This window comes from Ascaphus truei, chromosome 1 (genome assembly GCF_040206685.1).
Source record: "Ascaphus truei isolate aAscTru1 chromosome 1, aAscTru1.hap1, whole genome shotgun sequence".
Taxonomy (NCBI): Eukaryota; Metazoa; Chordata; class Amphibia; order Anura; family Ascaphidae; genus Ascaphus; species Ascaphus truei.
Genome location: NC_134483.1, coordinates 134,146,956 through 134,159,708, shown reverse-complemented (window position 1 = coordinate 134,159,708; position 12,753 = coordinate 134,146,956). Strand labels below are relative to the sequence as shown.

The following is a 12,753-nucleotide window of genomic DNA, read 5'->3' as shown; positions in this document are numbered from 1 at the left end:
CCAAGGGAGCCAGAGTTTTCTTACCTCTCCTATATCCACCTCACGGGTAAAACAAGGGCTTGTGCCCCTGGTTATAGCAGCCTGCCACTTTCCTCTGACTAAGGGACTGGTAGCTGGGGATCAAACAGCATTCCCGGGTTTCCAAGTGCACAGCCCATAACGGCACCATTGGTGCTTCCTATTGGCCATGTGAATCCAGAGGCCGGGGGTGACAAAGGCACTAGTCTGGCATCCGGCAGAGTGACAACTTTCATGTCTCCTGTACAACAGCATTGGCACCTAACACCAGCAGACTGCATCGAACATTTGTGGCAGCTTCCTTCTTTCATAACAATCCCTTCAGCCCTCTTGGCTTCAGCGTTGAGACCTGACAGTATTTTTAAACAGTTCCTTCAGGCAGCTGGTAATGTACTATACTTTTTTTTTCTCCTCTGTTTTTTCCCCTGAACTATTGTTCTGGCTACATGTCCCATCCCCTCCCTCCCCCCAATGTTTAATCCTCATTTCCTCAGTTCAGGTGCCCCTCAATAATGGAGTACAGGGGGTACCTCTAAGGCAGGGGTGGTCAACTCAAGTACTCAAGCCCCCCCAACAGGTCAGTTTTTCAGGATACCTCAGCTTTAGAACAGGTGGCTCAATGAGAGAGTCGAAGACTGAAACACTAATTGAGCCACCTGTGCTGAAGCATGGACAGATTGAGCCACCTGTTCTGAAGCAGAGAGCCTGGAAACCTGACCTGTTGGGGGGCTTGAGGACTGGAGTTGAGCCCCCATGTCTAAGGCAAAGAATTTGATCTGTTCAGATTGTGATCCTACAAAGTATAAGAAAACGCTGTATTTCATCGCGCATCAAGCAGTGATCAATGATACGCCTTTTCAAATTCAGAATTTTCTGGGATGGTTCCAAGCAGCAATACGACAGACCTTTTTTCACTTTTAAAGCATGTAATGTACACGCCATTCAAATAGTTCCTTCTACTTCTCGGGATTATCATAAGCATGAGTCTGGATCTTTTCAAGAATCATATATATATTATTCTAACTAGAGAAGAACGCTCCGCGTTTCCTGTAGAAGAGATAGACAAATTACTTAAAGTAGGTCAGTCAGATCTGTGACAGAATTGGAAAAAAATTAAAATAAAGACTACATCCTGCAGTCAAGAAACTATGGCAGAATCCAGATAAAATGTTATCTAATACTACAGTATGTACTGTTTTAAACAGGAAGATTCCCAATTACATGACATTTCTCTCAAATCAGACCTGACAGTAGACAGACTGTTGACATTTACTGCTATTCTGTAAGATGATGGCTCACTGTTCCCTGATCCTATGGACAAAATGGCAGAATGAACATTGAGAAGGGCTTACGTGGCTGCAGGGGCACTTTATAATATAGTGTCAGTATGTGTATCCAGGTTCATGAAGCTTTGATTATGACAGGTTGAATAAGTTTTGTTCTCTGTCCACCTTGGACAATCTAGATCATGTAAACGTCATGACCCTGAGCTGGAATTTCAGGCTGGCCTATATCTTTTCTCCAGTACTGAAGATTAGGGGGAAAACAAGTCTCATGGGATAATTCCATATTGACCAAGTTCACAGACTTGCTGTAAATGTCTGTAGTCCCTCTTTGGGTGTTACCCATGGCAGAAGATCTCCTCTCTAAATGCCCAGTGTTGCTTCAGAATTTGGACAGGCTGAAACTGACTAGAAAGAAACTGAAAAGGAACTAATCCGGTGCCGAGGGTTATCTAATCCAGTGATAGAAACACTTTCCTCAGAGCAGAAAATCCTCAACCTCAAACATCTAAGTAAGAGTTTGGGATACATTTTAGGGATGATGCAACCACCACAATATGAAACAAGAAATAACACCAGTGACAGTAATCCTAAACTTCCTACAGGAAAGCTTTAAGAAGGGTCTCAAGCCAAACATTTTTAAGGTTCAAATTGCAGCCATTGGAGCACTTGGAACTTAAGCTGTGGCAGATCATTCACTTATCCGGCAATAAGCTAATATGAACCTAAAACCTAGTATTAGAGTACATACTGAAGGGTCTTTGCAGACGGTCCTTATCAGAGCACTTTATTATACCAGGGCAATCGCAGCATCTTATGCAGAGAAGGCCGAAGCATCACCAGACCAGCTTTGTAAAGCAGCATTTTGCAGGAAAGGTCTGCTTGCAGTTATAAATTATTTGTTTTTTATTTATCTTTCCCTCCCTGCTGTAATAGTTCCCAATGGTGTGTAATGTCAAGAGCAGTGAAGGAAACTGAACATTTGGCTCACTGGAAATGTATTTTCCTTCAGTCTTCCACTGCAGCGCGGGATTCTCTCCCTTTCAATGAAGTGTGTATGGTTCCAAATATTATGTATGCGCCTTTTTTTTTTTTTTAAAGTATTATTAAGAACACTAATGACCTGGGGGGAGGTCTCTTGTAACCGGAACAAGTTTTCTGTCCTACAATACCTCAGGAGATGGAGCTTAACCCAAATACAGTGTGTTGCCATGGAAGAGTGATGGAAAATATATTTTCAGTAAGCCGCATTTTCCCTATTTGTCTACACACAATTAGCATGGTTCAGCTCCATAGAACCTCCTGGTTCCAATAATGTAATAAAGGGGGTATATAAAAAAACTATTAGGTGGATTGCTGCTTTAGCATACATTAAAATAGATGTTTATAACCTGTCTTGACATGTATAAGATGCACAATCTTAGCAAGCTCAAAACCCAGTCCCACATTATTATACAGTATATGAATATATTTAATGATGCCACCTGGAGTGCTATTGGGAAACTGACCTCAAATAAACAACAGTAACAAAGAAGCCCCAAACCACACCCATTACGGAAAATGATTTGATTATTTTCTACAGTGTATATGTTCTTTCCTCTCATACATATAAAGAGTCTATCTTGAAGTGGTTGGAGGCTTAACATGTTTTGGCCAAAAGAATGAACTAACTAAATGACCACTAGTTATGAGAAGAAAAAACATATAGAAATTAATAAAGTATGCCATACTAGCTGTGCATTGGGACTTCTTTGTTTATGGTTGTACATTTATGCGATGCAATAAATACTATGGGGACCATCATTTAGCTTTGAAAAGTGGACTTCTCTGTAATTTGTAACTAATGCCCCCCCCCCCGTTAATTGTATAATGATTAACATCAGTTTGTTTTATGTTAAGATATGGTTGTTTCTGGAGTTCCCAATGAGAACGGTATCCTACATGTCAGTGAAATTGCAAGCATGGCTTTAGACCTAGTTGCTGTATGCAAGACGTTTCGGATCCCACACAAGCCGAACACCCAATTAAAGATTCGAGCAGGAATCCATTCAGGTATGATAGATGCACTTAGCAAAACCTTAGTTTTAATGATGAGGAAATAAATGCAACATGTATGTCAAAAGACAATTCATCATAATTAGTACATGATTCTAGAGATTCCATTGGTGCTTCATTGACTTGAGACTTTGTTTTGTTTTCATCACAAAAATTTCCACCACCCGCTGTAGACTTTGCAATATGTTCAATGGATTACTGCTTCAATATTTTGGGAGACAAGGGTGTCAGGAAAACTGAAAGTGATCAGTAGTCTAGACATAGAATGTAAAACAGGGTTCAGAATTTTCCTACTACAAGGAGACCTCAAGATCATTTGCTATACTTCTTTCATGTCCAAGAGATAAATCTCCATCAGCAGCACCCTACTGCCCAAGTAAATGAATTATGGGGATATTAAAGGGGAATGAACAGCATCCACTTGATTGATTGGCTGCCATGGTCTGTTTATCTTTGTGTCAGGAGGAATAGTGTTTTAAAAGAACTGAAAAACAAAGGAATAGTTATTAAAGTGACCTATTTACAGTAACATGGACTTCAGTCACAATGCTTTTACAATAACCATGACCACTGCAGTACTTCAAAACAGACCTCTCTGGATGATCAGGATAGAACCTGAGTTTATCCATCAAACACGAAGGAAAACAGAATCCATCTGTACTGTTATGATTACTATTATTATTGTTGTTACATATTGCTAAATATGAACACAGTGATGTATAACATGAGATGCACTTTGACTGGACAAGACAATACAAGGTCAATCTATTAGTGTATTACTAACCATTTAATTACAAGGTTCTATCATATTCTGCAACACAGTGGGAAATAAAAAATACCTAATAGCAACATAATGTAAAACATATAATTAAAATGTAGTGATAAAAACCCTCCATTGGAAAGCCTACAATCCAAAGAACTGTGAGTAGTAGAATTTAAAGCTTCCTTTAAAAGTTTATGTTCTTGGCGTCTTCAGGTCCAGTGGTGGCTGGAGTTGTTGGAACAAAAATGCCACGATACTGTTTGTTTGGAGATACAGTGAACACCGCTTCACGAATGGAATCAACGAGTGAAGGTAAAGTTACAGTATCTGTAAGAGCAATGGAAAAAAGAATACTAAACAATTTTATCAATTAAACTGAAAGTGAATTAAAAAATCCAGCTCATTTGTTGAAATGCCAAGCATTAATCACCTTGTAATTACCAGAATTTTATAAACTATGTAACATTGTTATTAGATATCAATGCCCACTTAAATAAAAAAAACAAAGGTGGCTGCATAAACAGGACGTAAATATTAAACACAGAAGAGCTTAAAGCACCATATTAAATTAAAAACTAGCTGATCCGACTACTATCTTGCTACTCCTCTTAAGGCCACATGTGTATGTAGCCATGCTTCACCCCTCAACCAGAGGCTGCTGAGACTGCAAGGTCAGCTCCATCCCTCACACAAAGTTCCCTGTATTTTCAAGGGATGTTAACTTCAACCACAGAGACCTTTGGAGGAGAGGGTTGGAACCACGACTTCAGCCTCCGAAGCCTTCTGTGAATTTGGTCCGATCTGTAAATTCTGTTATGAAGGCCTATGGAAGAGGGCATGAAACTGTAGCTTGAGCCACGGAGACCTCTGCAGGATGGACCTTTTAGTAGTTGAAGGCCAGATGCAAAGACACAGGCAGGCTATGTCCTGTCCTGAGGGAATTATTACTCGAAAACAACATATCTGATATAACAAACTCCGCTTTTGCAATGTGATAATTATCCAGACTACAGAGCTTAAGCAATATTTGTAACAACATTCAGGGCAACATTCAGTGGAATTTTGGTTGAAGTTTCAAATCTTGTGCTTTTTTTTTTGCACCAGATAATAAATACACCACGTGAAGGGAAAATAAAGGGTTAAAACAAGAGATGCAAATTTTGACAATTGTAGTCCACAATAGTTTTTTTCACGCATTTTACGGACGTTTTCTCACAGGTTCTTAAATTTGTGAAATTTTACCCTTTTGGCCGAAATTTCACAAAAATACCTCAACATTTCTCCAATTTTGGGACATTTTGCCGTATTTCCCCTAACCCAGCGGTGCGCAAACTGGGGGTCTCGACCCCCAGGGGGGGGCACGAGACTGAGTGCAGGGGGGCGCGGGGTTTACAGAGGCCCTGTGCGCTTCCCAAGGCACTTAAATTAAGTGCTGGGGGAGTTGCAGGGCCTCTGTAAACCTAATTTACTTTGGCTACAGCGGCTTCTCACACGCGTCGCCATGGCAACGCCACGAGGTCATGTGACGTCATGACGCCGATGCCGCAGCAGGGGTGAGGGGGGGCACGGAGGTGAGGGGACCGCCGGCAGGGGGTCGCAGGGAAAAAAGTTTGCGCCCCCCTGCCCTAACCAACCAATTTTTTTTAGCTAAACTTGCACCAGATTTGCATACGTACACTATGCAATATTTCACACATCGCTAGTTAAAACCCGGCTTGTAAATAAGCTGGTAAAGCTGGTTGCAGTACAACACAGAGATTTCAGGACTGTAATAAAAGGTTGACGCAAAGCAAGGAAAAAGCAGGCACTATTTCTCAAGGAAAAAGCAAAAAATTGAGTAAAGTCAAGGAGAGCGTTTGCCCTTAAAAAAATTATTTAATGGAACCAGCAAAAAGATACAGCTACATTACGGGGTACAAAGACCCCCACCAACGCGTTTCGAGCATGAGCTCTTTATCAAGGTGACTAACTAAGGTACTCACCAGCCTGCTTAAATATCCTTAAAACGTGCTGTCGTCCATTCGCAGTTCACTTCCTGAAACTCCTCAGGAGTGACGCATACGTAATGACGTCAGCACGTTTTGTACAAACTAACACAACTTTATTGACAAAAAACACTCAAATCTTAAAAACGCAATATTCACATAGGAAAAGACATATGAGCACTAGTGCTAATAGCGTTTTAAAGATTTGAGTGTTTTTTGTCAATAAAGTTGTGTTAGTTTGTACAAAACGTGCTGACGTCATTACGTATGCGTCACTCCTGAGGAGTTTCAGGAAGTGAACTGGGAATGGATGACAGCACGTTTTAAGGGTATTTAAGCAGACTGGTGAGTACCTTAGTTAGTCACCTTGATAAAGAGCTCACGCTCGAAATGCGTTGGTGGGGGTCTTTGTACCCCGTAATGTAGCTGTATGTTTTTGCTGATTCCATTAAATAATTTTTTTAAGGGCAAACGCTCTCCTTGACTTTACTCAATTTTTTGCTTTTTCCTTTAGAAACAGTGCCTGCTTTTTCTTTGCTTTTGCATTTATCTCTATCAGAAAAAACGGATGCACACCCCCCATTGGAAAAGAAGAATATTTGATATCTACAAGGACAACATCCACTCCAAATGTGAGTTATTTTATCACTGGCAAACACTCCATTCTGATGCTTTATGTTGGGACACTTTTATTTATTGTGTGGCCGCTTACTACAGTGCTTGTGGGGGTCCTAGCCCACTAGTCAGATTACAATGGAGAAGTGATTCATGTTGGATTGTTTACCACTTATTGATTACCGAGGAGTTTCATCTCAGGAATATCATATGAAATATTGAATGTTATAGTTTTCTGCAAATACATTTTGAGGCTTCTTTTAGAGCACCACTCATTTTTTCCAATTTTACTATGTAATAAAAGGTTGCCAATTAAACTGAATTACAAGCTACAGAGCTCTTACCGGCCAGAGCTGCCAAGTGAAGAGATGTTGCTTTGTCTGCTTTAAACTAAGGTCTTGTATGCCAGGAAAATGATCATGGTCAGAAGTTGCTGCAAAGAGCCCACAACATCAGCGGAGCAGCAAATTCAGTAAAGGAGACCTTCGGAGGAGGAGGATGGTGGAACCTTAGGGTTAACTTATAGTGTCAGGGACGTCACTCCAAAACAAATCAATTGAGTCTGTCGCAAGTGCTTATAGTAAGCTCGACAGCAACGGAGCAACCAAAAATTTGGAAACCAGGTAAATTTGATTTTTCCAGAGACTGTCGCCACATTTGACTGTCTCTGAATCAATGAATGACCCTGTCGCTCACAACGTCGCTGCAAATTGAATTACAACTTTCACCAGTGGCGACGTCATCGGTCGTGTCGCTGTTGCCGGCACTATAAGAGCGACCTTAATTTGAGCCGTGGAGACTTTCGAGGAGGAAACTTATTTTTATTATACAGTACATTGGCACAAAGACATAGTAACATTTCTCAAATAATAACATTTCTTATCCATCATTAAAAAAAAAGCTTCTAAATCAATCCAAACACACAAGATATAATAATAATAAATTAGCCTATAATAGTAATAATCCCCTCCGGACAGGGCATTCCCTGGAAATTAATGCCCATGGAGGTGGAATTGAAGGCAAGAGGTGAAGCCACAGACAGGTAATGAATGCCCTGTCCTGAGAGATTATTACCTACTTACTGTACATAAATAGAACACATCTGCTTACTTCGGCAATGTTATCCAAACCAATCTTTCTTTAGATTTGTTCCTTGTTCTTTAGCTGTCCCCATATAATGACAAAGTTACTAATAGAACAGCAAAAAAAGAAAAAATATACAGTAAGCTAGTCAGGATTATTATCCTAATGTGACCTCAATTTAGTTATGTGCATTACCAACATGATATGGACTCTGCAAATGGGAGGGTATTTTCCAGAACGACAGCACCAAAGCAATACTGGTACAAAAAATGTATACATCTTGTGCTGTTCCTTGCGCCAGTTGATGAATACATTCCTTGAATGGAAATTAAAGGGTTAAAATGTATGCATGTTTGCAATTTTTTTTTTTTTTTTGCAAATGTTATACAAATGTTGCCATTTTCACACAACTACGATGGAACTCAAATGTCGCCCTTTTCACAAAATGTCATACATTTCAAGAAATATTGCCATTTTTCTTCAGCTTTTGACGTTAATTGTCTTTATTTCACAAGGTAACCTAGCAGATTTGTTTAGCGACACATGCTACTATTTTTTCATGCATTTTGTTTGCAAAAGTTGGCCAATTTCACCAGATTTGCTAATTGATGCGAACTTTACACACATTGCTGGTTATCAATAAGTAAACTGGTGAACATTGTTGTAGCTCAACATAGAGATTTCAGCACCAATTTAATGTGGCCAAGTAAGCTTAATTCCAAGCTATAAAACTCTCACAGGCCAGAGCTACTGTATGTTGAGCTGAAGAGGTGTGTTACTTTATCTGCTTAATAGTAGTCTAAGGTCTTGTATGCCAGGGAGATGATCCTGAGTCAGACGTTGCTGCAAAGAACCTGCACATTTGCAGTAGTTGGTGTGAGCACATACCCTTTGTAGACACAATCTCCACATATTGCATGACGCTATAGAGATTAAAGGTGATTTGAACCAAAGGGAAGTAATCACAGCAGTGTGTTTATTAACCTAAAGCTAAGTTACTTTTTGTGAATTATTTTAAATCCTTTATCGTGCAGTCATCATTTGGTATGGAGTTGTTCGAAATTACGATGACCTGTAGTTTCAGGTGAGGTTTGTCTTATCTCTTGACCAATTGCCTTTGATTACCTGTCCTTTTACAGGACGTGGAGGATTTGGAATAAGGAAATGTAAAAATATAATCCCCCTTCCTCTCTCTTTTTTTTTTTTTTTACCATTTTTTTTTTAACTTAAATTTTTTATTAGTTTATAAAAGTATACAGTACAATACATTTCAAGATACATCATGTCGTGGTGATTCTTATTATATCCGGAGGTATAATGATACTAATAGCTATGGCATAGAACTTCAACTTGTGATCCAACCGGTGAGCCTAGAGGGGCATCGGTACATGGCCCGCAATCCGTAGTCATTAATACGGTATCTGACCCCCCCTCTAACCGGGGGGGATCAGGTGCACATGCTCTGCCACCGATTCACGAACAGCCCAACCGGCTAATCGGCAGACATACGACTCATCCAAACGACGTATACATCGACAAGTAGACAACTTCAAGGGTAGACAAACAAACGTGAAGACCGACAAACACTCAACCATACGGACAGACAAACCGGTAGACAAACATTGAACCAAGAGGGAGAGAGGGGGGGGGGGGAAGAGGGGGGTTGGAGGTAGGGGGGTAGGGATGGGTGCTTGTGATCGTGAGTGAGTCTCAGAGTTGTTACGCGGCCTCTCTAGTTATGTTGCCTGGCTGTGTTGTGGGCATCCGATGCATAGCATGGGTGTAGCACACCTCTCCCAAGGAGAACGGACCTGGAAACTATAATAGCCAGATTGATGTCCTTTCTATCCCTGGGATGTCTGTCTGTGCCAACCAAGGCGTCCAGACTTTTAGATCATTGTCGCCAGTGTCGTTAACCAGACTCGTTAACTTTTCCATCTGGCAGATAAACCAAATGCGATTCCGAATGTTTGGGATGGTTGGTATGTCCGAGCTTTTCCATAGTGCTGCGATCTCACACCGCGTTGCAATTGCAAAGTGAGCAATAAGTTTATTATGAGTTTTAGAGAGACCCGCTAGTGGTTTCTTCAGGAGAAACAGCCACGGATCCGGGGGAATAGTGAGATCAAACAGTCTCTTTATCCAAAGTCTAATTGTCTCCCAAAATGGGGAAATCCGCGGGCAAGACCACAGCATATGTAGCAGGTCTGCTGATCCTCCACACTGGCGTGGGCACAGCGGGGAGGATCCCGGCACGAACCTTGATAATTTTAGTGGGGTAAGGTACCATCGCATCAGGACCTTATATGCGTTCTCCTTGAGGGTGGTACATATGGAACACTTTGCTGTGGCTAGAAAAATAGCACTCCAGTCATCGTCTTCCAGACATTCTCCGATGTCTGTTTCCCATTGTGATCTAAATTAGGGTATCTCATGGGATTGATCGCTAGCACTGATCACTTCGCTGTATAGCTGCGAGGTAAGTCCCTTTGTGTCGGTCTCTGCCAGACAGAGCTTTTCGAAGGATGTCAATGGTGGGTACGGGGCATATTTGTTGTAAAACGCCCTGATCTGAAGGTATCTAAAGAATTCTGAGTGGGGGATCTCTTTTTCTAATCTGACGTGATCAAACGTCTTAACTTTTCTGTCATGGCCTTCCAGATATTTAATCCGATTATAACCTTTCTTTTTCCAAATTGATATATTACCGACCGATAGGCCCTGCACGAACTCGGAATTATTCCACAGGGGTGACATCATAGAGCGTGTCGTTGTGAGGGAATGCTTAAATTTTGTGGCCTCCCAGATTGACAATGAGTTGGTCATTGAGGATAGCGGCATATTGGCGCCTTTTCGCGCCATTTTGGGGAGCCAGATTAGATTATGTAATTCTAGAGGTTCACAGGCTGCGCTCTCTAATTCGACCCATCTCTTAGATCTCGGGTCAGACTGCCATTGTACAATTTGGCTCAACTGTGCCGCTTTGTAATATGATAGCAGGCAGGGTACCGCTAGACCCCCAGCCAAGACCGGTCTTTTCATATTAATTTTGCTGACTCTTGGTTTTTTACCTCCCCATATAAACTTGGAGATGTCGGATTGAAGTGAGTGTATGTCCTTCAATCTGAGTGGCACTGAGAGAGTTTGGAAGAGATATAAGATACGGGGGAGTAAGTTCATTTTGACACTATGGATTCTTCCTATCCAGGAGATCCTTTTAGATGTTCACTTTTGTAACTCTGATTTTAGGGTCCGGATTAGGTTGGGGTAATTTGCGTCATATATTTCTTTGACGTTTCTGGTGATGTGGACACCCAGATATTTTATAGAATTGTGTTGCCAGTGAAATTTAAAGTTTAATTTAGTATTTTTTCTATGTGTCTGGGGAGATTGACATTGAGAGCCTCAGACTTGGACTGATTGATTTTGAAGCCGGAAATTTTAGAAAACCGGTCCAGTAGGTCAAATAGGTTCGGGAGTGAAGTGAGGGGTTTAGTGATCATCAAGAGGATGTCATCTGCGTACAGGGCCGCTTTATGGGTTTGAGAATATGCGTTTAACCCTGAGATGTCAGGGTTTCCTCTGATTTGTGCCGCCAGGGATTCGATACATAGGGTGAATAGGAGGGGTGATAGTGGGCAGCCCTGTCTCGTACCACTCCTAATTTGGAAGGGCCGAGAGGGGTAGCCTTGGTGTACAACCCTGGCGGTGGGGTTAGAGTACAGCGATAAAATCGCATCACTCACCAGATCTCCAAAACCAAATGCCGCAAGCGTCACCTTCAGATAGGGCCAGTCTATCCTATCGAAAGCCTTTTCGGCGTCCAGACTTAACAACATACTTTGAGTGGAGTCAGTAGTGGTCAAATCGATCAGATCTATAAATCGACGGGTATTATCTGCGGCTTGTCGGCCCTTGATAAATCCGACCTGATCTGGATGTATAAGTCTGGGTAGGATAAGACATATTCTGTTGGCCAGTAACTTAGCATACAGCTTGATATCCGTATTGATTAGTGATATGGGCCTATAACTTTTGCAATCTAGTGGGTCTTTCCCTGGTTTAAGAATGATTGATATAGACGCCTGTAACATCTCTTTGGGGATGGGGGCTCCCGCTAAGATAGCGTTGAATACTTGGAGCAACCTCGGGGCAAGCAGCTCAATAAATTTCTTGTAGAATAACCCTGAGAAGCCGTCCGGCCCCGGTGTCTTCGAAGGTTTAAGTTCCTTAATGGCCTGTGTCAACTCTTCATATGTGAAGTCGGCATTTAGGGAGGCTATGTCTGATTCCATCAATCTCACCAGATTGGAGCTAGCCAGGAAATCTCTTAATTTACTGCTCGTGGAAGGATTATGTGCCACTTTCTCACCATTATAGAGTGTCTCATAAAAGGAGCTGAATTCATCTACTATTTTCTGGGGGTTGGATGTAGGGGTACCAGATTTTAAGCGTAAAGCTTGGATGTTGTATTTAGTTTGCCGGTCTTTCAGCATGCGGGCCAGCATCGTATCCGGCCTGTTTGCCTTTTCGTAAAATTTCCTCTTTGACCAACTCAATTAATTATCAGCCCTGGAGGTCAGTATCATGTTTAATTCAATTTTAGTGTCTTTTATCTCTTGTAGGGTTTGCAGATCTAGTTTCTTTTTATGCTTGGTGGAGAGAGCCTCTCATTTAGTTTGGAGCTTGACAATTTTTGCCTCTCTCTCTTTTTTTCGTCTAGCTGTGATATTTATGAGGGTACCTCGGAGAGTCGCTTTATGCGCCTCCCAGAGGACCAGATGTGAGGAGACAAAGCCAGCATTTACCTTGAAAAATTGGTCTATCTCATTACCCACAATATCACAGATCTCTGGAATTTTTAGAATGGATTCATTTAGCTTCCAGTTCGTTCCTGGTCTACCTGTTTGAATATTGTTGCACCGGAGCTCTATGGGTGCGTGGTCAGACC

The 12,753-nt window shown here is 41.4% G+C and overlaps 1 protein-coding gene across 1 annotated transcript in view; it reads left to right on the top strand.

The window, feature by feature from the left end:
• LOC142492444 (atrial natriuretic peptide receptor 1-like) overlaps window positions 1–12,753 on the top strand; it is an 87,032-nt gene that overhangs the window by 57,359 nt on the left and 16,920 nt on the right. Inside the window, exons 10-11 of the mRNA XM_075595084.1 lie at window positions 3,201–3,353; window positions 4,333–4,431. Of these exons, the coding sequence (XP_075451199.1) occupies window positions 3,201–3,353; window positions 4,333–4,431 (252 nt within the window). The remainder of the gene's footprint in view (window positions 1–3,200; window positions 3,354–4,332; window positions 4,432–12,753) is intronic.